The sequence below is a fragment of the Ixodes scapularis genome, unplaced genomic scaffold (assembly GCF_016920785.2).
Source record: "Ixodes scapularis isolate PalLabHiFi unplaced genomic scaffold, ASM1692078v2 PGA_scaffold8__174_contigs__length_109621045, whole genome shotgun sequence".
NCBI lineage: Eukaryota > Metazoa > Arthropoda > Arachnida > Ixodida > Ixodidae > Ixodes > Ixodes scapularis.
Genome location: NW_024609883.1, coordinates 107,574,586 through 107,602,150, shown reverse-complemented (window position 1 = coordinate 107,602,150; position 27,565 = coordinate 107,574,586). Strand labels below are relative to the sequence as shown.

At 45.8% G+C, this 27,565-nt stretch overlaps 2 protein-coding genes across 14 annotated transcripts in view; one reads left to right on the top strand and one right to left on the bottom strand.

Annotated features, from left to right (window-relative positions):
* Nucleotides 1–10,720, bottom strand: part of LOC8034687 (calcium-dependent secretion activator) — an 89,659-nt gene extending 78,939 nt beyond the window's left edge. For 9 of the 10 annotated variants that reach the window (XM_029977364.4, XM_040207000.3, XM_029977366.4 and 6 more), the window contains exons 1-2: nucleotides 9,888–10,694; nucleotides 1,802–2,230 (exon numbers count right to left, since the gene is read on the bottom strand). In XM_029977364.4, the coding sequence (XP_029833224.1) occupies nucleotides 1,802–2,230; nucleotides 9,888–10,352 (894 nt within the window). In that variant the 5' untranslated portion in view covers nucleotides 10,353–10,694. Of the gene's footprint in view, nucleotides 1–1,801; nucleotides 2,231–9,887 lie in introns of all 10 variants that reach the window. The other variant, XM_029977362.4, reaches the window with a different exon arrangement.
* Nucleotides 10,721–14,066: 3,346 nt separating this feature from the next.
* The window catches only part of LOC8034700 (inactive histone-lysine N-methyltransferase 2E), a 38,116-nt gene continuing 24,617 nt past the window's right edge, over nucleotides 14,067–27,565 (top strand). For all 4 annotated transcript variants that reach the window (XM_040499693.2, XM_029977356.3, XM_029977355.4 and 1 more), the window contains exons 1-5: nucleotides 14,067–14,390; nucleotides 20,066–20,320; nucleotides 24,833–24,992; nucleotides 26,189–26,409; nucleotides 27,509–27,556. In XM_040499693.2, the coding sequence (XP_040355627.2) occupies nucleotides 20,205–20,320; nucleotides 24,833–24,992; nucleotides 26,189–26,409; nucleotides 27,509–27,556 (545 nt within the window). In that variant the 5' untranslated portion in view covers nucleotides 14,067–14,390; nucleotides 20,066–20,204. The remainder of the gene's footprint in view (nucleotides 14,391–20,065; nucleotides 20,321–24,832; nucleotides 24,993–26,188; nucleotides 26,410–27,508; nucleotides 27,557–27,565) is intronic.

Here is a 27,565-nt window from a genome sequence, read left to right as displayed (position 1 = left end):
TCCCTTTTCGAAAGATACGTGTTCTGACATGTTGGGTGTCATTTTCACCTTGTGCAAACTTTTGCCAACTTTACTTGCACTTTCTTTAATTAAATTAGAAAAAAATTCATTTCATACTTTTTTTTTTTTTAGTCTTATGAAAAAAAAATGAAAGCCGTTTACAACTCCCTGTAACGCCAAATTAGAGCACAGCTCTTGAGAAGGAGGAGGGGACTGTACGGAGAGGATGCTATGCTCCTTTTTCTCTCCTGCTCGCCTCCTATTTAGGGAAAAATTTACCCGCTAAATCTAGCGGAAAAATTTCCCCGCTAAATTTAGCAGGGAAATTTCTTTTCCACTAAATCTAATGGTGATATTTTCCCGCTAAATTTAGCGGGGAAATTTTTCCACCAAATCTAACGGGGAAATTTTTCCGACAAATTTAGCGGGGAAATTTTTCCGCTAGATTTAGCGTGAAATTTTGGAAATATGGCGTGAAAATATTTACGCTAAATTTAGCGGGAAAATTTTCTGCTAGATTTAGCAGGGAACCTTTTTCCGCCAGATTTAGCGGGGAAATTTACTCATAATGCACCGAGCGGTTACACGCCGACGGCAACGGCAACGCCGACACTGCTCAAGCCGGAAACGGGCACTTAAGAGCTGCGCTTTAAAGTAACTTAAACATAACACTGTTTCTTTTTAAAACTAACAAAAAATTACTTTTTTGTTGTGGAACTGTAACTTCACTACTTTTATCTGACAGTAACTGCAACTGTAGAGAATTACTTCCTCAAAGTAACTTACCCACTACTGCTGACAAAGATGCACTTTTTGGACTGCTTTTTTTTTTTTATGAACTCCAAAATTGGCTTGATCATGTAAAGTGCTGCTAGGAACTTTGCTTACCCAGCACCTCCACCAGTTCCTAAGGTCTTATGGCACGATGATTAAATGTGTTGAGATCAACAGGCTGCTTTGGAGCATCATTTGGGTGTAAAAGAAATTAAAAGAAATAAACAAATAAACTGAGAGCAATTAAAATTTTCACAAGGTGGTCTTTGGGTAGTAAATTTTTCATACTCAAATTTCATACCGTAGATCTTAGAAAAAAAGGTTCATCCTAAAAACTCCCGTTTTATTTTTGTTTGTTTTATGCACAGGAAGGAAAACGGTAGAACCCATCTCGTCAACACTGCCACTCACAGATGGCAAAACATAAAGCAGAAATGTGAAAGCTTCGTTGACATAAACACCCAAAAGCAGATTCAGCAGATCAGAGCGTGTGTGGGTCTGCAGGTAGAATGCCAAAGAAACGCCTGACTTGGTACGAGCTTGGCAATCCTAGGGGCCTTATTCGGACCTACTATGGTTTAGCTCCAAAGCGTTATTTAATGCCCGGAGCACTTTTCTTTGGCGCTTCTATGACTTTTCTTTGGCTCGCCACATCTGCCAAACAAACTTGAGCCAAGGATGCCCCGTACGAACCAAAGAACCAAGAGTAAAGCCTAAATCCAGCACTAGTTCGGCAAATTAGGCCCAAAGTTGCCACATGAAAAACAAACAACCAAAAGTGAAGCCTTATTTTCTGACACTTTTTGTTTGGAGGTGACAGCCAAACCACCAGCAAAGAAGCCTGGCACTCGTTTGGCAAATTAGGGCCAAGATACTCCGGCTCCGGCCAAAGACGGTCAAGTCAGGCTCTACCTTTGCTGCTTGGGTCTTTTCGATGCCCTAAATTCCCAGACGAAAACCCAACCTTGGCCCAAAGAATGGTGCGACACGGGATGCCTCGACTGAACGAGAGAATGTCCGGGCGCACCTGTAGGGCGTTGTAGAGCAGCTGGTGCTCGAACTTCTTGACCCCGAGCACCCCCTGGAACATGTCGTAGAGCTGCTCCTTGCTGAGCAGCAGCTCCGAGTGGGGCAGGAGCGCCCCGTGGGCGTTGCGACCGCCCCCCGGGTGCTGACTCGAGCGTCGCGTGTCCTCGTCGCCGCGGAAGATGGCGTCGAACTTGGTCATCCAGGAACTAAGCACCGTCTCCTTGCTGAGGCCGTCGATCTCCGGCAGGCTGCGGACCCGCTTGTCCACGTTGTTGCGGAACACCTCGCGGAAGTCGTGGCCCGAGCACGCCCCGCTGGCCACCATCCGCTGCACGCGGTCGCTCCGGAGAAACACCTCCTGGTAGCTCTGTACTGCTTTCTGGAAGGCCTCATCCGCCGCTATCTGCGTCTCCCCCTTCAGGAACGCCTGCGCCAAGAGCAATGACACACTGACGCACCTCGCAGCTCTTAATGCAGAAGCTGCTTTCGGAGTAGTTTTCTAAGAGAAAATCGTCATCAACAAGCATCATGCACGAGGATCAGAAACGAGCAGCAGAAACGATGGACACGAACGAGCGACATGCTGTGAACGTTGCACAACGTTAATGTAGAGTTTAAGTTTAACTCAAGCGCCAGCAGGGCTTGAACCTCGGTCGATGTGATGGCAGCAGGATATCACCGAGCTGCGTAGCACAGTTACAATGGGAGCTATGCACTCCCGGCAAAACGTGAAGTCACGCTATGTGACCACTCGCCTCGCTGACGTCGTGCAAGAGTCTGTGCCTGTGTGGCACGCTTGTTCACTTGGTCTCTTTCTGGCTAACGTCGATGGTGCACAATGAAACAACTGGCACAAACCGGAGTGTGATTTGTGCAGCACATATTTTGTGTTCCCTGGTTTCTATCAGCATGATCAAGCTTGTGTAATTTTTTGCCATTTGTCAATGTGTCACTGCTGATGCATGCAAAAGCCCTTTATCATAATCACTTGTATTCTTCCCTCAGGAGGATGAATGGAGAATAAGCCACTCGCCGTGGAGCATGAACATACACTTTCCCATCAAGCTCATTCACTGAAGTGTTAGTTGTGACATGAAAACGGTTCCACATGGTTCTTACAGATTGGTGATACAGCACGCAATAAACAAGAATAAATATAGGCTGTAGACAGGGCAAGTGCTGAACTTCAACTAAGCATTTAAGTTCAGCGCCCGTCCCGTCTACTTTTAATGGTAGAATCATTAATTCAAACTCCAGGAAGTCACGAATTTTGTTTGAATTAGCGGAAGTTTGAATAGTCAGAAATTCATCTAAATATGGTGAATGATAAAATTATGATTTGCCATATGAATAGGTACACATACACTGCTGATATTTGATGATATCCTCTACATAGACCTACTGATCATGAGCAGGTATGCCACACATGAAACATTTGTGAATTATGTGACATAATATTATTTCTCCCTCAAAAATGTTGTTTATCATGTTCTGTTTAGACAGTCAATGACAACTCAAAACAAAATTAAGTTTGTTCATCAGGCAAAGAAGTTGTCTAAAGTGAACTATTAGCGGGGGATACGTGAGTGATGAAAACCAGCACCGCGCAGCATTTTCATAGCAAATTGTGCGGCCGCTGTGACGTGAACAAAGGTCATGCCGGCATGTCATAGCGTCCGCGCAAGTTGGTATGTAAAGTTCATGTGGTGCCCGTTTTCATAGTTCATGGTGCCCTGTTTAAAGGGGTACTCCACCGGTTTTTTCATTGTCTCCGATTTGCTTGAAATTTTGCTAAACTAACCAAGAAACATTGCTAAAATAGTATCCCAAATATTAGGTCAAAATATTGTTCTTTCGCGAAGTTATTGAATTTACAGTTTTGGTCTTCACCATGTTTTTCAAACTGAAAGTCTCTACTGGCGACAACAACAAAGTGATGTCAGTGGAAGGCAGGGGTTCACTCTTTGGACTGTAGAATTTGTTCCCAACGGATTTGAAGCAGTTTCTTGGTGTCAAATGAGTGCTTTGGAAGCTCGCTCCCCTATCCGCGCTCCAGCACGGAACAAATGATTGGCATATTCTATTTTTAGACTACTTGCTCGACTGGCAAGCCTGCCTGCCACTGACGTCACGGCACTGAAAAGTGCGCGAATATTTGAATATTGGTTTTTGCACCATTTTCATTTGCCGATTTCACAATACCTATTATGAATTTTGCGATGCTAAATAGCATACCGGAAAGGCTAAAGGACGGGGAGTCAGAGAATATAGTTAGTTGAGGTAGCTCAAAAAATCGGTGGAGTACCCCTTTAACCCCCTTGAGTGTGGTTCTCACCGAGCACCAATGCACTACGGAGAGGGAACACTCGCGGAAGCAAGCTTCGCGGGTGTTGCCTCTCTGCAGTGCACCGGTGCTCGGAGAGAAGCGCACTCAACGGGGCAGCGAGAGCAAAAAGTATGAATAGCACGAAAACGTATTCGAATGAAGCGGCTTGTGAATACATTAAAAACATAGTGGGACGACCAAAATTTTGAAATTTGTTTGAATTAGCCAGAAGTATGAAATATACTACTATGAATTATCGTGAGCCTACTGTATCTTTATCCTAGTTTATTGCACGCTATATGTATTATCAATTTGCAAGAATTAAACTTTCCCGCATCGCCACTTTGATCGATGTGGTTTTTTCGGAAAAAAAAATGTGCGCAGATGGTTCTATGTCCTTATCTTTAGTAGCCATCACTAAGTACTGAATTCAGTATTCATGGTGGATTCACCAGAAATGTTAGAAATACCACATTCATAACTTTAAAAGAGTTTCCAGATATGAACCATGAATTTCAATCATTTTCTAGGGCTTCTCACACGACACAATGAAATTATTTTTCAATACTTCACCATAAATATATGCAGTGGTGGTGGATTAAGAACTAATGAATGAGCTCTCAAGCGAAGGCTGGGGACATGTAATGTTGTCCTGTGGAGTCTTCTGTAATTGCTGAAATAAGCCAAAGAAAAACTGAAAGGTAAGACATATAGAAATAGCATGCTATTTGAAGAGGATATAAACTGGCACTAAAAAGACAGAACATTGAGGTACTCCATCGTAGTCTTTGATTGCTCAAACCGCAAAACACAAGAACCTCTCGGATTCTCTAGAAACTGTCTGGAGGATTCTCTAAAAACTACCTCGTTTAATTAGAAGCAAAATGTCAGTTGCAAATATTAGTGTCTGCCGGTTGCATGAGGGCACCAAGTGGTGGGACCACGCACCTGGCATCAGAATTTGCATAGTAGGGTCACAAAATCAAACCGTTGTACGTAGCTACTGCCTCTTGGCTCTACTTCAAGAGAAGAATTCACTCTCCTCATCCTCTTACTGTGAACCATCCTTTGCATGACCACCAGCCCCTCGCATTTAGTCGCACATGTGACCTTGATGTGACCTCTGTTCTAACATTCAAATGCAGTTTAAGTCTCCTTCCTCTTCTGTTGGCTTATTGTCTCTCCGTTTACCAACTGCACCATGTCAAAGGAGTTGTGTGTACCATCTCCAACAGCCAGTGCACCCTGCCTTCAATGCCTTTGTATGGCTGCTGGCCAGGGCTGGTACACTGTTGTGCCACAGTAGTGTGAAAAAGAGCAATGCCGGAACGACCAGCAAGTAAGTCATGTTCAGCTACATAAATAAACCATGTTTTATAGTAAACATCACGAAAGGCATGGCTGTCACCTTTGCCAAAGTGCTTCACAAATGCCGTTTTTGTAAAATATGTATGGTGAAAGCAAAGGCCGGTTCACACACTTGTAACTGCTTATGACCATGTTCCTTAATTGGAAACTCTGCTACATTCTCGCTTGTGAGAAAACAATAGTTCTCTTTGTAATCTATTTAGAGAGGCTGCATGTCAAATATTAGAATGTAATATCTCCTAAAAGTACATTTAACCGGCCAACAAAGACTGTGATGCCTGAAGTCACCAAAATCCGCTGGTTTAACAGGCGACGTGAAGAGCAGCCACCATTGTACTTCCGTTGTGGCTGACTGACGTCTGTTGCATACAAAGTTGGTTGCATACACAGCTTTTTTTCTTTCTATTTTCTTTTCCAGGGAGAGCTTACCAGACGGTAAGCTCTTCCTCGAAAAAAAGAGAAACCAGAAGAGGGAGGAAGTTGTAAGGGATGTTGCACGGTGCAAGTAGTCTCGTCAAGTAACTAGCCACCTGGGTTGCCGCCTACACAGTCTGCTTCGTCACCGCTCGCGTTGCCTGCTTAGCTGCCGCGGATGCTCGCCCTTTTGCGAGCATCCGCGTCTTCTGGGTTACTGCAGGTAGATCACATGATCCCTTGTATCCTACCTTGGTACATAAGCAACTGACGTCCGGGGAACAATGTTGCCTGGCTTTGCCAAAGTTTCAGTATCGGTTTGCGATTACGGTAAATAACAAGACTGCCCGAAAAATGTTTTGGTTTTCATGAGACTAACGGTCTAGGGTTGTTTTTAAATACATGTAACGTTTATATCACCCACTATCTCGAAATTTCCACAGCTGACCAGAGTTGCCCTTTAGAACCCCTTAAGATCTCTTAATATCAGAGAACACACTGCCACCTTTATCCGGTAGCCGGGGAACAAAAAACGTTTCCATAAATTTCTTTTTTCACGCATCATTCTTTCTTTTTTGGCTTGAAAAACTGTTGACAATGTTATAAACAACTACGAATTTGATCTCGCAAATATCGTAAAACCTTCGCTCTAGTGAGATGCAGTTTCAGGGCCACCTCATAGATGGTACCAGTGTGCCAGTGCATTCTCTCATCGTAAAAAGTTACAAGAATATGGTCCTAAGGAAACACAAGTGTGTGAACGGGCCTTACTACTGAAATGTATGGCCTCTTTCTGACAAAGACGAACAGACGAAGAGTCACCACCTCACCCAACCAGACACATTCTGACACCAAAGGTGGAGGGGGCCGTGATTTCACGAGATGTTTAGATTTTCGTGGCAGAAATGTAGCTTTCGGTGCTTGAGAACTCGTTGTGTAATCAATGTGTTTAGATACTGGCTAAATTTTGTATTTGTAATTAGAAACTCCTGTTGTTGTTGTTTTTTCACCAGTGTGTGTTCCATTTTACTGCTAAAATGCTCTTGCACTGATGGGTATGCTTAAGGCCCTCCATTTACTCGTTAAATCGGGAGCTATTTTTAAAACTAATGTTCCGGAAACTACTATATTGAGGTACTGCTAATTTCAGGTTTCAGTTTTATATTATCAAGATTTTTTTTTTTTTTCTCACAAACCAAGAAATAATGTTTTGAAAGAAATAAGAAAAAAACAGTCGAGATCAGTGTGCCTCTTGAGATGTAATATATATGAAGTATATTTGGCTAATATTTTATCTGAAACATGGCAGGAAAGTAGCAAAAGCTAGGTTTGGAACCTCAGAATGAAGATGCCTTAGAAAGCTGCAAAATACCGGCGGATGTTTTGCTAAGAAAGTGACTAAGCACAGCTATCTCGAAAAGTGCTGCCTACCCTCTATCTCCAGGTCTAAAGATACTTATTTTTGAACTTAGAAAGGTCTGAAAAGATGTCATAAAATACTTAGCCAGTGAATATGCAAGGTTTGGGGTTAATCTCTAAAAACTAAAGGATCGGCGCTTGTTAGGTTTAAAAGCAAAAAGGCAGATGGGGTGTGTGATAGGGTGGGCTTCACCGCTTTGCACCAGGGCGCTTGGAGAAGCAGCTAACAAGGATCTTGGTTAGCTGGATGGGCTCGAAAGACTGGGCACGGACACTTGGTAAGCCCTTTGCTTTATTTTCAAACGTTTCGAAAGTAGCAGGTGGGCGCTTATCATGACAATGTCGGCAATCAACAGAATTTGGCCATATTTTCAACACGAGCTTGAATTTATAATCTAATCTTTCAGAAAACATGCTTTGACTTTTCTTAAAAACATAAATATTTTGCATGCTGAGAACATATAAATAAATTATTTTATTTGTTATCTACAAGCAATAGGATTTTTTTTTTCTTATCCTTGGGTAAGCAATTTGTAACACAATCATTTCATTTCATTTATTTTATCTCAAAAGCCATCTAGGGATGCCGCTCCTATTCTCTAAGCTTCAATGGGAACCAACTTGTCATGAAGAAATATACTATATAAAATAGGGGATTGCTGAACTACTTGGTTGATTGACGTAAAGAAAAAAAAAAGAAGTGCAAAAAGGATGGGACATAGTTGCTATGTCCTCTGTGTGTGCATGTGTTTTTTCTGGTTTTGTACCATTCTTTCTGAGCTTGTTTTTGGCTCGATATGTCACAAAGAATGCATTGTAGTTTCATTTGTATCCTTAGCATAGATATTATGTAAGATTTAGATATCAATATATGGGGACACCAAACTTTGAGATCCCTACGCAATATAAATTATGTTTTAAAGAATTCAAAGATCTCCAAGTCCATTATTTGAAAACTACATGTTCTATTGATTCTGTTGCCTAGCTGTACCCAACAATTACTGAACAGCCAATCACACTACTGTAGACCAGAACCAGTGGAAGACACATACAGACACAGCACTGTCTTTTACCTTTATTTATTCTGGTCCAGGGGCAGATGCAGGTGTTTCCATACAGGGGGTAGGGGGTTAGCATATGAGATGTTTGAGAAAACATGCCCGCCCCTCCCCCCTCCCCCCTCTAAATCCACCACTGTTCTCATCATGCATTACTGTAATTGGCCATTTAGTAAATCAATTGGCTTTGTTGTATGACCCCAAGACTTCACCAGGAAGGAAAACAATTTCCTTTCTGGTGAAGTCTTCAGCTCATTGAATGTGTGTATGTCACTGATTCTCAAAATGTGGAATGCAGACGCATAATGCTGCACATATATTATTCAATAATGGCAAAGATGCTTCTTTGTATGCAGCAATTAAAAGGGTCCACATGTTTGATTCAAATCTGTGAAGTGACATACTCCTTTCTCTGTTATTTAATAGAGCAATAAAGCTTCTCAAATTAATTAACTACCCTGTGCTGTTAGAAGATGCAGGAAAGATAACCTGCTCTACATATGTAATCTAGTATATCAAGGGTGCTATTGTGTTTCTGAAGAACATTTTGAAATCAAAAGCATTTATAACTTTCATTCTTGGCACTAGTCAACATTACAGCGTCCATCATGTCTATAACTTGGAAGGCTGAGATGCAAAGCCTTTCGGTCTGGTCTAACCCATACTAATTACGCAAAAAATGACGAGGGAAGTGAGCTGCACATGCAATCACAATTACTAGTAGAACAATAAAAAGCTCAGCATTTTTTCTCGTGTTTCTCTTTTGCCGTTTGGCATGGGCCATAAGGCACAATACTGACGTCTCTAAGTGTTATAGCGCTGTCAGGCAATTCCCATGTCAGGTTACCAAACAACGCTCACAACTGCACGTTGGCATGTTGTACTTCGGAGCAGGAGGGTTGCCCCCCAATATTTCAGACTTTTCTATAGGCGACGAAATGTTTTGGGGGCTCCCCAGCTTTTTAGGTTCATCTGTGACGTCCCGAAGACGATTATCGGTTGCCAGCGACAATTTCGAAGGAGTGTGTGTAAAAACCATGGCGGAAGCTTGGAATCATTGCATCCTTCAACTAACAATGTTAAAGTTGACAGTCTGACATTCCTCTTATCTCCATTAATAAAAGTTGAATTTATCCTACTCAAGACGTCACAGTGAGCGTTTGGCCAAACGCAGTATATGCGCTCGTTGACTTGCCCGCAGGTTCTTGGCTATGCAGGCGACGAGTATTATCAAAGGCAGAAAGCTCGCACTGAAGTCGAGTGGAGCATCCACTGAATTCTGCACCTGTTACCAACTACAGTAAACAATCTGGGGAAAGGGAAATCCCCCTCTTGTCCTCTGTCCCCTACACAATTCCGACGCCAACCATAGGCAGATCCGCCAGTTGCATATATGAAGGCTGCCTTCACGTCCTTCTTGGGTAGGGCTGGAGGCCAGAACGGAGGGGGTAAGGTTAGTTTTAGGTGCGGGTAGGGCGCACAGGAGGGTGCCGGCTCACCTGGAACCTCGCCTGAATGGTGTCCAGCTGCTGCTTTGTGATCTTGGTCTGGCGACGCGTCATGTCTGTCGGCTGCTTTGCGTTGAACGGGTACGCGATGGTGCGCAGCACGAACACGTACAGCTGGAGCCTCTTCTTGCGCTCCTCTTCCTCGCGTTCGGCCCGGTCCGCGTCGTCCTTCTCGCTCACCAGCGACGGGCTCGGACTCGACGGCCTGGCCAGGCTGTTTGAGCGCGACTGGGACACGCCGCTGGCCACGCTTAGCGTCTCGCCCGCCACCGAGGGGGACAAGCTCCGCGTCACGCTCACGCTGCGGGGAAGCTCCAGGCTGCTGCCGCCGCCGCTGCCGCTGGCCGCCGCAGCCGCCGCCACGGACGACGACAGGATCGTCGCCTCCGAGCTCTCATCTTCGACCGTCTCGTTGTCGCTGCCGCCTTCCTCCTCGGACGAGGACGGCTCGAGCATGCTGGAGACCCCACGCGCAATTAGGGACTCGGCGCGGCCCGTCGCAGCACCCCCGTGTCTGCGGCACTCATTGACTCGGGGGCGCGAGGCCTAGGGGCGCTGGGAACCGCGGCCGCCTTCTTCCCTATTTTTCGGCCTTCCCTCAGCGGGTTCGGGAGGCCGCGCTGCGGCAATCGGGCGCTGGGATTCCGTGTGCGTGTTTCGGGCGAAGCCGGTTACCTGGACTGCGGCATCTCGTAACGGTCTCGCTAGCCCCGCATCGGCCGCATCGTAACCGCCGAGCGCTCTTGGGTGCGCGGACGGCAGCGCGACGCCGCTGCTCACGTCAGCCAGTGGAGTAGGTCGCGCAAGCGCGCCAGCGAGATGATGCGCTTCGCGCGGCGCGAGGCTTTTCTCACGCTGCCGCTCTATGGGCGGGGTTCACGGAGACCACGTGACGCGCGATCTGCGACTGCAGGCGACGGCAAAGCAGGTGTTTGCGCTACGCTGTTCTTCACGTCCTCTACCAACCGTGCAATTTTTTTATTCTTTTTTTTTTATGCGGGGTTATTTTCGAGATCATTTAAATTCTTTCTTTTTCCTCGTTTCTGCGCTACGCCTAGCTGTGCGAATAGGTGTGATGGGTAATGGTTTGATGCACCGCGCTGTTGTTGTTACCCATATTTATGTTTTGTTTCCATATAAGCTGTTTACTATTAGTACGATTCAAAAATTAAAGAAATATACTTAATAATATCACTTGTGTATTCAGAAAATAACCGATTCAAAAACGGTTTGATAGTCAATAAATTGCGCCTTATTCCCGAGAATAATTAAATTAAACACGAATGCGTTTCACGTAAAAATATTCTGTCAACCAGCTTAATCTCCTGCACGGAAATACACCAACATAAAGACACTATTTAATTCTGCGTGCTCCTTTTTTTATTTGATCTTTCTATTCAAATTTTGCAGCGTGCGTAACCGAAGACTGGCTTCGCTGCAACGCACGCGTGCTGTGATGTGAAGCCCGCCAATTGTTTTCCCGAACCAAAATCCTCATCACTATCGCACCAAACTTTTTTTTTTTTTTTTTATTAACACAGCAATGTAGCGAAGCGTGCTAGCGTGTTTACCGCGGATGATCGCTTAAGAAAAAGTGTGCGATTGATCGAATAATATTGAAGGTGATCCGATGGTTTTGGGTGTTTGTAGGCACGGGCTTCGGCCTTTCTGCATTGTTCTCCACTCTCCTCAGTTAAATAAATGAAATGAAATGAAGTGACTTCTCACAACTTATACTGTGCACACCTAATTTACCTGCGTGTGCAAATAAAGAAATGATCGAGGAGAGGCTTGAAGCAGCTTTTTGCCCTCAGATATGCTACCGTATTTTCTTAGAAAGAAAGAAATAGAGGTGTGGCGAATATAAATTATTACAGCAGACTTTGAATACCGATATTAAAATCTGACTGCGAATCAAATTCTAATGTTTAAAAATTGTTTTTTTTTCTTTTTTAGCTTTAATACAAATCTAACATTGATATTTTAAGAAGTTACGGCTGGAAACATTGTATTTAAATCATCCTGAAAAGGAACGGTTTTGTCACATGAAAAATATTTGACCTTCAAAGGCAGTGATGACATCAATTATGTAAAACATTGTGCGACAAGAAGAGGAATTAATAATTTATTTGAATATAGCGCTTGATGCTTTTTTGCCTATCCAACCGATCGAGTTGCTCGAACACGTATATTTCTCCTGACTCACTGATGTAAAACAGTGAAGCTCGACTTCGGAAGATGGAGAATTGCCAAGACATTAATCGTAATTTCCAAATATTCAAAAAAAAAAAACGAAAAAAAAAAAAAAACGACGAATGAAGCACTTAAAAAAAAAAAAATTGGGTTGTATGTTTATACAGCCTAAAACTTGGTCTGCCTCAACAAGCGACGAGTCTCCCAGCTGTAGATGAGCAATTTAGCCAGTGCGGTACAACCGCTAGCCTGGGGTCTTTAACGTGCATCACGCAGTATAGTGATACACGACCGCACGCCGGTACGATGCTCATCCAGATCGAAACGGGCAGGGGTGGGGATTGAGCCCAGGATCCTTTGCAGCGCGAGCTTTCGCTCCACGTGCTCCGAGCTGGTGTGCGCTAGACCACTCGGCCACCGGTGAAGAGTGCTGCGAATAAAATCGAATATAAAACACTATACGCGAATTATTCGTAATTTTATATATTCGATCGCACACCTCTAAAACTAATTTAAATTTCCTTCTACCCTCTAAATTTATGCTGCTACATTGCATTTATATATATATATATATATATATATATATATATATATATATATATATATATATATATATATATAATGGGAATGGGTGAAGATTAACAAGTGCAGCCGTATAATATTGTGAACGAAGAGAGGAGAAGGTAATTATTGAATTTATTGCATTAAAGATAGGGAAAAGGAAAGGGAAGGAGAGCTGGCGAAAAATTGGGCCAGGAGCGGGGATTGAACGCTGATTGAACCCGCAACCTTCGAAGGTTGCGGGTTCAATCCCCGCTCCTGGCCCAATTTTTCGCCAGCTCTCTTTCCCTTTCCCTAACTTTAATGCAATAAATTCAATAATTAGCTTCTCCCCTCTTCGTTCACTATATATATATATGGTTCTTTTTTTTTTTTTTTTTTTTTTTGTAAAATTTGCAGAGCGAGCTTACCTGAAGGTAAAGTAAAGAAAAAAAAAAAGCTTAGCTCCAAAACCGAAACTTTGTGTTTTTTCGATTAATGTAATCTTGTTTAAATGAAAGTCTTGCGTGGTTTGAGTTTAGTATTTATTAATTTATTATGTACAAAACAGACGCAATCACAAGACTAAATTGAAGAAACTAAGGCATTGTGCGCATGTCTTGACCAAATTCTCTGAATTAGGCGGCAACTAGCGCCATCAGGCCAGTATTATTAGCGTTAAATTATTATAAGTTCGGGTTTATTTGAGTGTTTCTTGCCTTATATTTATGCAAACTTTCAGACTATAAAAAATTTAATTTTTTTGTCGTAATAATTAAGAAAAACGTCAATAAACTTATTTCCATTTAAATATGAACCTACTATCTAGTTTCGTTTTCGAGCAAACGTCCACCCGTAAAATATTGGAACTCCGCTACAACCGCAACCAGTTTCCTTCACCATGGTCCTTCAGTGGTGACAGACAATCGTCAGAACCGCCTATAAATACGCAAAAATAGCTGTCATGTCCGCATTTTCTCCGAAAAAGAACTTATTTATTTTATTTATGCCCATCTAGCGAATACGCATGCAATCTAGTATTTCCAGAAAATCCTTCTGAAAAAAGTGACACCGTTTGCAAATTCTTATACAGAACAGGGTGTTATGTGCAGAAAAGTTTCACTGTAAAAGACTGTAAAATCAGGGGCAAAAGTGCGAGACACCCTTGGAGACACCGCACCCTAGCATTCCAACCAGCCTTGGTTCACTTCGTTACAACTTCAAAACTTTAACTGTGTGCTGGCTATTACTCCAATGGCTTAGAATAATGCGCAATCTAATCTGTCCAGAGACATGACACCGATTTCCTCGCGCCGTTAATTCGGGTAACTAAAGTTAAGTCAACATTTAAGGAGACATAATACGATAAGGCGCGGCGTTGCGATCGAGGTATTAGGACCGCACTGACCCTTGCAAACAGATAAGAGGCCCCCGCGTTGTCAAACACTGAATGGCCGCCATTTCTCTCGTACGAATATTTGAATGTGTCTCTATGTGGACCACAGTATTCGCAGTTTCTGCAAATACAGGGATAAAGAGGTTAGCCCGGTTGCTCGAGGAGTAAAAGGGTGGAACGGACTGGCGCATCGACGGGACCCCAGCGACACCCGAAGGCCCTGAATTGGAGACTTTGTTTCGGGTGCACCTCTCGCTCGTTCCGAACACCTCCTATGTGACAGAACCCATCACCCGTGCTAACATCTCGACTTCTCTCAGCGAGTGAGCATGGTCTGAGGCTGGCATCTACTGCGTCGTGCCCAAGTGAGTTGCCCACGGGCACACACACTTCACGGATCTGGCTGATGAAGCCGCGCGAGTCAGTGCTCGTAGAACGATCGTCTTGCGGGGTTTGGAGACTTCGGAAACAGTCTCGAAACCTTAAAGGCTCCACAGAAACTACCGGGATTGGACGGTAGATAGAGTCAACCGCACGCTGGAGAAAATGATCGAACCATTTCGCGAGGAATATACCAATCGGAACTACTTGGAACTCGCGGTTCGCTCCTCATCTGCATCACTCGTACCGACCTCGGAGGTTGAACACCTATCTTCGAGAAATACGCTTAACACGTTTATTTGGTAAATGGCGGTGGGAGTTACACACACTCCTATGGAAATCCGCGGAACGAGAAGCGACGAAGAACGAAAAAGTGCGCTTACTACTCCCCGTAGTTCGCGTCCATGGTTTAGGCCTAGAGCGGCACCGTTCGCACAAAAGCTGGCTCCCTCGAGCCGTCGCCGCCACACAAATCCGCTTCTCGGAACAGAGGCGCTCTTTTCAAGAGCTTTCTGCCCATAAGAGCTCGTAGGACCCCGCGAGTTACCCTTTGCCGTGGGGAAGTCGCGCGTCAACAACGTTGTCGCGACGCCTCGAAGCTCGAAAAGGTTTTCTTGGGAGCCCGTCCCCGACGGTCGAGGAAACTTGCTTCGCGCCGTCGAACGACGCTGTTCGGGCCTTTTCTGGACGCGTGCATTCCTGGTATACATCGTAGAAAGCGACGTCGTTATCGTAGGCTGCCGTCGTCTGATTGTGTGGCGAGAGGACCGAGAAAACACGGGCTGGAATGTAAACAGGCTTCGCGCAGATGGTGTTGCTGCGCAGTGTCTTTTATGTTGACGCGGTTTTTTTGTTTTGTTTGCGAACAGTGTTGCGTTCCGGTGCCACCGTACGGCGTTCTTTTACGTCCGCCCGAGAAGCAAAACCAAAGTGGGTTGAGCAGCTATCAGGTTTGTTCGGTGGGAAGTGCCGCTGGCGGCGAGAAAGTTTGCCCTGTCGAGCAGCAGCGGGAGACGTCCATCAGACGGGCCGTCCCTATCCTCCCTCCCCTGGAAAGACAAATGGGTGCGACCCGGGCGGCGGGTAAAAGAAGAAAAGTGAAAGTGGGCCTCTGTGGTTCCCCCTCCCTCCTGCCGCCTTTGATTCCTCGGCCTCCTCCCCGCATTACGGCGCGCTTGGACTCGGTCCAGAGCTTGCGTTGCTTCGTCTCCGCTTGGCCGTGGTTACCCGGATGGTGTCCCGTCGTGCACCGCGCCCGTCTGCTGCGCGGCGCCTTCTGCAGCCAACACCGTCTTTTGTTGTTTATTCCTCTTCTAATATTTGCTTTTCTTTTTTGTTTTTATTATATTATTGGGGAGGGGGTGATTTCTGGTGCAGCCGCTAGGTGACGACATGGCGCGGCGGTCGCTTTCTGCGCATTCAAGTTGCGCGCGATCGTCTGCTCTTTTTTTTTCTTCTTTTTGCGTTTCGTTGTTTTAGTTGGGCAATAGAATCTGATCGCTTGATATGGTTAAGTGGCCTCGTTCGCGCGATCTCGTATATTTTTTGCAGATTCCGTGGTCAGAGCAACGAATGGCGCGTCTTCTTTGGCGCGCTGTGAATGGTATCCCCGTTGCGGCGATTGAAGCTTGTGTTTGGTGTTTTTGTGGGCGACGCCGTGGCGATGGTGCGGGCGGGTGAAGTCGGCGCTTTGTTCCGTCTCTTGGGTCAACTGTGACGGAAGGAGTTATCGCGGCCGTCGAGGTTGGCGATGGGTGTGCGTACCCACCCTTTCCCAGGGGGCGAGTTCGTGGCGAAGCTCTCTGCTTCGCGGGTTCCACCACAAGCCAGCGAGAGAGAACTGTGACGGTCGGGGGCTGAACTTGCTACCGAATAAAACGATCACTCCGGCGTCACTCGTTTTTCGAGCATCTGCGTGGATGGCGTCCCTCTGCCTGGTGCTACTAGGCTGGCCCGACTGGCATTCGCCGCGCTCTTTTTCTGCTTTTCTTGCTCTAGCGGGTTTTTCCCGATGGACTGGTGGAGAGCACGATTCTTGACTCCCATCGAATCTGGACGATTGCTCGCGCCGCCTAGCGAGCTACCGCAGTTAGAATTGGGCGGTAGCGTGCGCCATCTTCGCACTTTAGGCAGAGGAAATGGTGCTTTCCTTTTCTGCTTTTCTTTTGCCCTTTACATTCTCTCTCTCTCCCTGGGTGCCGCTGATGTGGTGTTTGCAATTTACCGCTGTCCGACAGTGACAATTTCCCTCTGGCTCCAGGGCAAAGCGCCAACCCATGGATCCCCACTTCGGGGTTAGAATCCCGGTCATTTGTCCGCAATCTGACGAAGGCTCATTGCCGAGTGAACTCCGTGCAACCGAGCTTTCGGTTGCACTTCAACAGACCCCCGGGGGGGTCGACGTTCATACTCAGTTCTTCGCCAGAGCATACCAGATGCTCTTCTTCGGTTTGGCTTATAAAATTTCCAAATTTGGTACGGTGATGAAACCAGCTTCAGGGCTACTGATATAGGATGCCGGTGTGTTCGGAAGACGTCGCAAGCGGTCCTCACAGTCAAACGCAAACTTGCGAACCAGCCTTTAGCGTACCCATCTATGCACAATTGCAAGCAGTGCATCCGCTCGTGTGAACAAGCATGGGCAACTACAACCCTGCCACATTTGTGTTCATATGCAGTCTGCTCATGCTCGTGCGTGTGGTGCACCAGCTGGGACACCACGCTTGCAGTTGTGTGCGGGAGAATGCGAAATTCGATTGGGTAATTTGACCACCCAGAGTTTTTTTAATGTGACAGGTACCTAGGTTTAATAAGGATGTGAAGTGGTCGTCGGTACACCTAATGGGGACTGTTGCCTATGCCTGTCATGGTGCCTTTGTGCAGTTGCGTTGGAATAATAATAATGGCCTTCATTTACTGCATAAATATGGCAGGAGCGGAGGAAAAAATTGCGCTAGAAGCTTGACTGGTTCTCAGCCCCCACAGGTATGCGGCAGTTGCTAAAAGCTTGCGCAAAGTATCATAATGCAAATACTTTGTAAACAAAAACCAATAAAAAAAAGTACCAAACAATCGACAACGGTACTATATGTTTATATTGATAAACAAATATTCTCTAATATCAGGTGTACTACGAGATCTAAGTGATGCCAAAAATAGAAAGCTATTTGTCTCACAACATTCCTTTTTGTACTTTGTGTAAGGTTAAAATTCATGGTATTGAAATATTTTTAAAACACCCAGCCTCTCAGAAAGTTGGTTAGTATGATTATTACAAGGCATGCCACACTCGATTCTTATCATCTTTTCTGTAGTAAGAATACTTTCTTGGAGTTCAGTTTTGGTTGTCTAACCCCAGACTAAATTATGGTAGTCCAGATCGAACACAAATAATGAGTTATATAGAAGCAACTTCGGTTGGACATGTTTACTCCAAGTCATGTGCTTTGTGAAAATCGTCCCCCCATGTTTAAACACTATTTCAATAGGTGAGGAGTCGAAATAAATATCACTTGAAAAGTCCAGATTTCTATTTTTGAATCTAAAGAAGGTGGCCTTTCAAATGATTTCTCAAGTTTTTCTTAGTGTTTTTTTTTTGGGGGGGGGGGGGGGGGGTAGGAAACCATTGATCCTGTTTGTTTGTTTTTTTTTTTTTTGCGAGGTAAACAATGTCAGTTGTTGTCAATTGGAACATGATGCCGTATTGTTCCGACATCATCTGCACAGATTGTTCAATGCCATCAGTGGTTCCCTTTAGGCTTTTGAGAATTTCAAGCTTATGGTTGGTGGCAGCAAACATCCCGGCAAAATCTGTTTCCGACAGTCTGGTTTCCTTTCTTGTTTGCCTCTTTTTACACGTTTAACATTCTTGTCTAGTACTTTCCCCTTTCTTTTTGATTGAAGCTTCGGATATTCCACTGCACGACCAGAACTGATAATTATAGGAACGTTCGGAGCAGGCTGCGACGGGTTCATCAGCGAGAGATTTGCCACATGGCAAACATATGTCATTCATGGTACTAGACACAGGCTACATGGCAGCAGCAGCGGTAAACAGAGATACGTCAAACGAAACAGGCGTAAGATGAACCTGAAAATACAGGATGTAGGCTGTTACGCTGCTTGCTCAGTTACCGCGTATGTTGGGGCTGGTGGAGCGGGTGGAGTGCAGCTGATCATATAACTTCAAGCATCATAATCCCCGTGCAGACGATCGAAGCGCCGCTGATCTTGCAGACGATTTTGCAGATTGATCGACCCATGTACTGGAGGGGACCGGTTCAGGTGCTGCCGGCCCAGTAGGTGACTTGCACAATGGAAGTTCCAAGATAGCTCAGATTATCAAAGGTCCGTTCCTGAAAATCCAGGACTTGGCCTGTTACGTTGCGTGCTCAGTTGCTGTCTGCCACGTTGTGTGCATGATACAGTCTGAAATTTCTTCATGCGGCCTCTAACCTGTGCTTGCCATTGGCACCCAGCTGAATTAACAAGCTGTGTCGAAACAGCTTGATAGAAGTCCTTGGTTTCCTTTTTGAAGACTCGCACCTTGTGTGTCCTGGAAGTAGTACAGAAGAAAGAGAATTTAAACATTCATGACATAAACGCAGCGTAAAACAAGTCGATCCGCAAAATGATGCCCTTATGGTTACCAAAATGCACTGCAAAGTAAAAAAAAAAAAAAAAAAAAAAAAAATTAATTTCTAAAAATAACTTTTTTTTTTAGGTTTATAGTTTTATCAAGGGGGAATCTCTGTTTGGGTCTTTTAGATCTAGGGCTAGGTTGGGGGCCACCGAAAAGAGGCAAAATTGTTTAATTTGTTCGCTGATTAGCTAAGATATTTTGATTAACTTTTTAAAATTTTCGGGTTTGGGGACATAATGTAGGTGGATTGATGCTCGACCACATTCTTATAGTCTAACCAGTTTTGAGCTTTGCGTTCTATGAACTAATAAAAGGGAGCGGAATCCCACTCCCGTGAAAGAACCAGGCTGGACTCGGGTTGTTTGACGAACCACGTGGGACCTGGCGTATCGGCGGCGGTACGCGATTTCCTACAAACCGTGACGTGAAATTTTGACTAAAAAATTTGTAGCGGGCACTGCGGGACAAGAAATACCCTCCTTGCACGTGGCTCGGAACCGGAACTAACCCTCAGAAATGCGCTTTTGATTTCCATCCCTCTGCTGTCCGTGTGGAGAAGGTTGACGGGGCACCAAATACTATTTCAAGGCGCATCCCAGGTCTTGTAGTACTGCATTGCCTCGAATGCATCCCCAACTGATGCGTTCAGCATCTTCTCCGGCCGACACGTCGAAAGTGGTTCCAAAGCGGCAACAGACGACGTAGCAAGAGCCGGCATGCCGCGCTGTGAGATGTCGCGATTGCGGCGTTCGGTGCTAGGAGTTTCGGCTAAAAGAAAGTGCGAGCGTAGCTGTCACGGCTTCCTGACTCCTAGCTGCCGAAACTTCCATCGACAGTGAAACTAGAGAGCGACCCCTTGTAGGACGTCACGAGACATAAATCGAGAGACCACTTTTGAGGACGCAGCAGACGGTCGTAGACGCATTGCAGGCACCGCAGTATTGTTTGCAGCTCGCTCGCAGTACCGTAGGAGAGGTGTGCTTGGCGGGGTGGTGACGCCCTCCCTCGGTGTCGCAGGGCAGCAGCATGGCTACGGCGGCCCCCGTGGCGGCGGCAGCGGAGGCCCCGAGTGGGGGAGCGGCCCAGCAGCGGGGGAGCCCCGTGTGGGGGCGGGGTCCGTCGGAGGGGCCCCAGGGAGCGGCCTGGCCCTGCTAACATGAGCCTGGCCCTGCCCCAGTCTCAGGCCCAGCCGCGACTGGGGGGCCCTACCCCCAATGGGGGGGCCCCCCCACATACGTCCTGCCTGCAGCCTCCAAGCAGCCTGCTACCCGGGTGAGCTCTGCCGCCCTCGTGGCGCAACGAGTCCCTTTCACGAAGAGAAACTCTCTGCTCGCCAAGATGGCTGGTTTCCGCCTCTCCGGCGTCTGCTCTGCTCCAGCGGAGGGCTTTGTGGGAGCACCTTGTCGCACAGTTCTTAACCTGCAACCGACTAGCGGTGGTTCTCGATCGCGGACGTTTTGGGAACCCCTTCTGGATGTGTGCGAATATTGAAATTTTTGAATATGAATATTAGAAAAAAATAGATATGAACGTCGGAATATATCAAATATGTGTGTACCATTAAGAAATGACAGAAGAAAATAGGCAAATACTTTTATTTATTACCTTCAAAACCAAAAATGATGGTAACAAATTCAAGGAAATGACACTACCTGACTGGGCAGCATATAAACAATGCAACTTGTAATACAGCTATGATGCCTTGACTAGTAATCAACTGTCAACTTTTACATGAAAGCGGGCAAAAGGTGCCACTGATAAGTTATAAAAATTGAAAAAAATTAAGAGCGTACAACACTGCACATGTCTAGATAGCGTGTAAAAATGCAACCTCTAATGTTGTCACACAAACAGCTGGTAGTGACCCTTTTAAGAAAATAATTAAAATTGCCCTTGACTAGTCAGAAAGTTAAATATCAACTGCTAATGCAATTATTTCAAATTGTCATACAAGAAAATTAGTTCTTCCAGATGTTCAGTAAAATCGCATCCTTTTCGCAGTGACAACTGCTCCTGCAGCAGAAAATATAAGGTCGATAGGAAAGGGACTCGTGATGCAGGCTTGGGAAAACGAAAGCCAAAACTGCTTCTTTGTAGTGAGCTAATATATATCGTGTTTGTATGATTCTAACGCACACTTTTTTCCGCCAAAATCGGTGCCCAAAATTTGGTGCGCTTTTTGATGAAATCAGGAATCGAAACTGGAAAGAAAAACGCAATACTCGGTATAAGGTGACCAGCCCCATCACCATTGTGATTATTTGTTTACATTGGCCTTTTTGTTATCCGTATCAGGCACATTCTCTCGGGGTCTAGGGACTTGTGTCTGCCATTTTAGTGGGGAAAAACAACAAAAATTTCACTAGGAGGCTTTATTTAAACGAAAGTCCATAACGCTGGCAGGAAAAGATAATAACGGCACTGCCCACAGTCCCAGCGACCCGAGGAGCTCGCAAAGTGTTGTTTGGAAGAGAACCCTCCCAGAGGCGACGGTCGCACACTTGTACATGCACAAGAAGCGCGGCACTTAGGATGCTCTTAGACAAAAGTACCGACTACCTCTGCGGACAGCGAAGAACCATCGTTGGACCCTGACTAGGGCGACTAGTGCACGGTATTTATTTTTGTGTTGGCCTGCGTTTCATAAAATCCGTTTTATGAAGTATGTGTTCAACCTTCATTATTTTTCCTGCGCGGTAGAATCGGCAGCAATTTCTCGAATATCCGGGAGCTAAATCTGTCTGCGCATTAAAATTGGGGGCGCGTCAGGATCATGCAAACACTAGTTCTGAGTAAAAACAGAAACGGTGAGGGTTTATAGGAAAATGGCTACAATACCCATAATTTTAGACAAGTAAACATGGCTTTTAAGAAAGCTCCAAATGTTCAGAACATGTGCGGCGCACAGATTATTCGGTATTTGCTTGAATATTCATTCATTGTCCGAATATTCGGCCATGACGGAATATTTGGAAATTTCAGAATAAATACGAAAAATATTCTATTCATATTCGAAATCTCCAATACTCTCAAACCTCTACAATAGAGTAAATGAGAGAAAGGTAAATGCGTGCAAACCAACTTTGAAGCTCCGGAACGGAGAATAAACGACTCTACACACTAGGTGCACAGGGTTCGCTCTATTTAACTTTGTGGGGCAGCCAGCATTAATTTAAAAAACATTTTATTGCTTGGCTTGACTGGCGGTCGAGAGCTTCAGGGACTCTAAAGGCGGTCTAGGTAATTGATTACAATTATAGTTACACTTGGTTAAAAAGTGTTCAGTTAGGTTACTAGAGAAGAAAAGTAATTGACCGTTACTGGAAAAAGCAGCCATCACTTTTCCGACTACTTCAGGACTTCCAAAACGTAGGATTTTTCTGTCTGATTGAAAATGGGTCTTTCGTAACCTCCGGTATTGGATTGGTTACTTATCTCGATCCATTAATGTTGGTAGACCATTTTCCTGTCTGAGACTCGGTTCGAAGATTTCTAGGTAGGAAACTCGCAGAAACAAAGGTTGCCATTAGGAAAGGTAGTAACGGTTACGAGTAATTTTAGTACTTCCAGAAGTAATTAGATTACTCTGGTCTAAGTTACAGATAAAGCTTCAGATCACTGGCAGCAACTAGCTTAAGGGAAGAGATGCCTGGAACTCTGAAGCCAAGGGCGTCTAATAGCTCTAAGTTGCACCTGGGGCAGTGTGTGCGTCATCGCCTGCTCATTGGCGGGGTGGTTCCGACAAGTCATGTTTGAAAAAGTCTAGGGAATCGGGAAATGTATTTTTCTGGTAACTTTATCCGAGGTAGTATGCAACGGACAAAAAATTGGAATTGTGTTTGTTTAAGTAGAAATAAAGGGCCTGTGCACCTGTACCGGCATGTGGTGAATGCATGTACCATATTTTCCGGACTATAAACCGCACATTTGAGCTGCTTTTGTGGAAAAGTTGGTATATAAGTCGCACATTTGTGTAAGTCTCACCTCTTTGCACGGTTCATGCAGGAAGTTTTTTAGTTCACGCGCGTCGGTATCGGGAAATCGGAGTTTCGCACAGTCTGCTAGATTTCCATTTGACGCACAACTCTGACGTTTCGACTCGCAAGAAATGCTCATAGCACAGCTCTGTCTGGCAGGGGCAGTGGAGTGTTCCGCAGCAAAAGGACATAGAACACACAAAATGAGAAAGTAGTCTGCTTTATTCAAGCGAACGCACGTCGAGGGAACGAAAGTTTAACGAGCTAGACACTCGTGAACCAAGCTAGGCCTAGCCTTGCCGAGGTCCCGGAGGCGATGCGGGCATCAATGCACAGGCAGAAAGATGAACTTTGACATACTTTTTTTTCGGTACGTCTAAAAGATTGGTTAGGCACAATCCTTCCTTTTACATGCAGCAATACGGCTGGAGCGTGGCAGAAAAAACTGCGCATTAAACGGAAACTAAGAAAGACCCAAGAAAATATTCTGCAGTGGGTGTATACTGGCCCACTTACCTTTCAACGTTACGGGACCAGCCGTGTTGCACAAGAATACAGAACCATGGCTGTATTAAGCAACGTCGATAATGTGCTGTTGCATCTTTATTCTCGCTGTCTTGCCTATCCACATGGAGCCGCTTCAGGGAAACTATAATACCTCTCGCTTTCCAAGTTAGTTACGAAAAGTGTAGAAGAGCGCGGCGACAACAGTGCCTCCTGGAAGAGGCGACATTATCCTATGGCTACATAGTTACGATACTCTACAAAAGATGGCGCACGGCGCATAAAAAAAATGGCGTCACACTGTAAATAGAAATGAATGCGTAAAAGTCGCATAGCTGTATGAAATGCACAAAAAAAAATGTTTTAAAAAGACCGCAACATATACAATGGAAAATATGTTATCAGTATTGGATTACGGTAATAGAATTAAGTTTATCTGCAAACAAGAATCTTGAAAAACAAAAGGGAAAAAAAAAAGCTTAGTGGAACGTGCGGAGGGCAGCTGTTGCTCTATATGGAAAGATGTACAACTGCGGGTGACGAGGCGCTGGCAACAGTGAGGCTTAAAAATGCCAACTGCACCGAAGTTCTGAGCGACCAAATCCCAAAATACCAAGCCGTATGCTCATGAGTTTTAGTGGGCGATGCTTATGCTCCGAGGAAAGGTTGACGTGCCAGCTTTGTTTACAAGAAGGTCGTACTGCCATGTTTGGGAAAGCATTATACTTCCCCGTGTGCTTCTTTTGTCTCGCGAGGAAAGTCCCAAGCCTAAATACGTCTCGGCCATACTTCGTCACAATATTAAGGTTGAATTCCTTGGAGCGAAAAATGCGGGCGAACAGTCGACAAGCTTTGTCAAAGAGCGAACATTGCAAAGAGAAATTTTTCCGTTTTTTTTTTTTTTTTTGCCGCGTGGAAGTTTGGCTTTTAGTCAAGATTTGTACAAACAAGAGGAGCCTGCAAACGTAAAATGTCACAGATTACATTTGCCTACAAGTGGGTAGGCATTGTGGTCGTGGCTACATCGATTAGGGAATATGGCCTGTTGTTACTGATACCTTAAGGAACGCAGCCCTCGAGTTACTGTGGTTGGTGCCTCGTGATTAATTCTTTTGCGTTGTTCTTAGCTCGGGGGAATGAAACCTCGCATCGTCGCTGACAGCTTAATGAATGCAAGGAGTGGCCTACGTCGGTGATTGGTTCTTGTCGGTGATTGATTCTCGTTGGCTAGTGCCGTAATCTGTGGAGTAACAGCGAGATATTTGGGCTACTTTGGTCGGGTGAGCTGACGTCCTGGTTGCAGGGTTGATGCCCGGGGTCCCCCCACCCCCCTGGAGGTGCCGGGCGTGGTGCCGCAGGTGGTGGTGGTGCCGCCCCCTCCCCTCCGGCCGCGGGAGCACAAGCCCCACACGTCGTCCCTGCACCACCATGGCTACGCTAACTGCTTCGGCCTGCCCTACCAGGCAAGTGGTCGACAACATTCGCCGGTTTTTCCGCTAAATTGAGTGGTTTTCCGAGTTTCCTAGCGGGAGAATTTACGGTTGGCGGGATTTTCGGCGGTTTTTCAAGTCGTGTTGGCGTGTTTTCTGGCAGTCTAGAATGTCCTCCAGTGTACATTTATCGATTATAAATAGCTTTATTTTTGTGGTAAGTTAGTGCCATAGAATCGTTGCCAATGAGAATGACGCTCGCGAAGGAACTAACTCGTAGAAGCATGGTGTCAAAACGCTCGTTCTTGGCCTGTGCCTTAAATTTAGCGGTTTTAGAATCTTTTTTTGTTTTTATTCCTGGAGCGGGTTTTTGAATTTTGAGTTGCAACACTGATTGCAATGTGTGACAATTGTCTAAGAAAATAATTTTCGTCTAAACTGTAGTCTGAGCGTGCCGTCGTGAAGGCTCTACCTTCTTTATGTTTTGTTACTCCTATCTCTCTGGAAGACACAAAGAGTCTGCCATTCCTCTGTTTTGTGAGTACATTGTGGTGGAAAAAGACCCCCAGGGTTCCACAGTTTGCAGGTCTCTGGAAACTTTGAGCTGGCTAAGAGACCGATCTCACCAGACAGTTTGGTTATGCCGCCGCTGCCGCAATGCATTGTGGGAACACTAGTCTTCCTGCAAGTGCAACAACCTGGCTGGAGCTCTGCACATGCAGAGCACGAGGCAGCACGAGCCATCTCGTGCACTGCTGCCCGTCTCCCGCAAACTAAAGTTAAGGCAGCGTCACTCATGCGCCAAACGCTTGGTGAGATCGGTCTATTGCGGCGAAAAACTTACAGCGTCATTTCGGCGCCTAAAAATTTGTGATTCGAGCAATTTGTAAAGAGGTCACAAAGAGCGTAGGAAACAAGCTTTCGTGCTATTTTTATTTTCCTTTCGTGCCAGGCAACCCACAAATGTTTCCAGGAGACGTAGGAAATATGCTAATATATGTCGCTCTTTCGCATTTCTTCACTTGTATGCTTGGGAGACGTAAAGGTGTCTCTACTCCTTATCGATAGTTGTATTAGTAGTGAGTCAATAACGGTCCGAGTAGTAGTAGTAGTAATGATTTGTGAGTAATGGTGCAAGCCACAGCATTCAGCACCGAGGGCCGTTCGAGGAGTCGAGTGTCTGAGTGGAGTCGGTCGTCTGACGCGTGCTCCACCCATCTCTCGTGCAGGACCACAACTACGGAGCACCCCCTCCCCCGACACCCCCCCAGAGCCCTCCCCCGGCACCCCAGGCCCCCGTGCACAGGGTCAACGGGGTGCTGTCCAGCGAGGACCGGGGGACCCCCCTGGAGCAGGCCCCTCCCCCGACCTCCCTGCCCAACGGGTGCCTGGAGGAGGTCAAGCGGGAGGGGGCCTCTCCCGCGGAGGAGAGCGTCACACGCTGCATATGGTGAGGCTCTCCCTCTTGCTCCTTGCGTAGTCGCCGACGGAGCGAGTGTTCCTTTCCAACGGCTCCAGCCCGCGCTCCGTGCCTTCCGGCGTGCTCTTGCTGCATGCACTCGCACGAGGTTGTTCGAGGCAGAATGCTATTGGGCAAGAGATCAAACTATAGGGGGCGCTCGACCCGTTTGTTTCCTTGCCATTGTTCATTAGTGGCAAGGGGTTTTTATAGCCTCACTTTCTTTTTAGTGCCTCACTCTCTTTTCAGTGCGGAGTGAATATAGTTTTTACATTTCAATATTCTAAGCTTAAATGGTAAAACGAAATGGCTAGATGGCGTAAGCTACCGCCCGATCCAAAGGGCTCAGCCGGATTCATCCATCCATTCCCCACACCTCGGGGTTTACTCAACATAAGGCTTGTGCACATGCCCACAGACCTCGGGGCATGTCATGTCATCTTCTACAATACAGCATGGGGCACAGTGTAATGTAAAAAAATACTAACAGTCGACGAAGTGACTTTAAGTGCCGGATTTACCCCGAAAGCAGTCGTCAGAGAATGCGAGTTGACCCACTTTGGCTTTTGTGCGGAGCTGGGCAGAGTGCATGCTGCATTGTCCATGCAGGCCGGAGTGGTATCAAAAGAGCCCCTCACCGGAGAACACCAACTCCTGCCGAACGCTGACGCCGCGTTCGGTTACGTCGGCCGATCGCTGAGTCATTGTATTTGTGGTCCCCATCCGTGTAGTTCTAAAGTTAACCGTTTGGGGCGTCACGATCACCCCTCCTCCCCAATATGCTGGAGGCAGGACAAGTGAGACTCCTCCCTGTTGTTTGTTTTCGTCAGTGACTGATGGGTTGAAAGGGAGAAGGGAAAGAAGAAAACGAGAATGCCGAGCTCCGTTTGGAATTTATGATTTATGGTTCCTCTGAATAGAAATAGGAAAGGAGTATTTTCAAGTGTGTACAGTCTGTAAGGTTGTGATAGATGCCTTCAGCTCTCGTGTGCTATGTCCGTAACACTGCCTTTCTCGAGCCAAAATGCTCGGTGCAGTAAGGGGCAGAAGCAGAGCCTGTGGGGCTGATGACTGGTTTGCTTCTTTGCAGTGGCTTCAACCATGATGACGAATACATGATCTGCTGCGACCACTGCTCGTGAGTTGC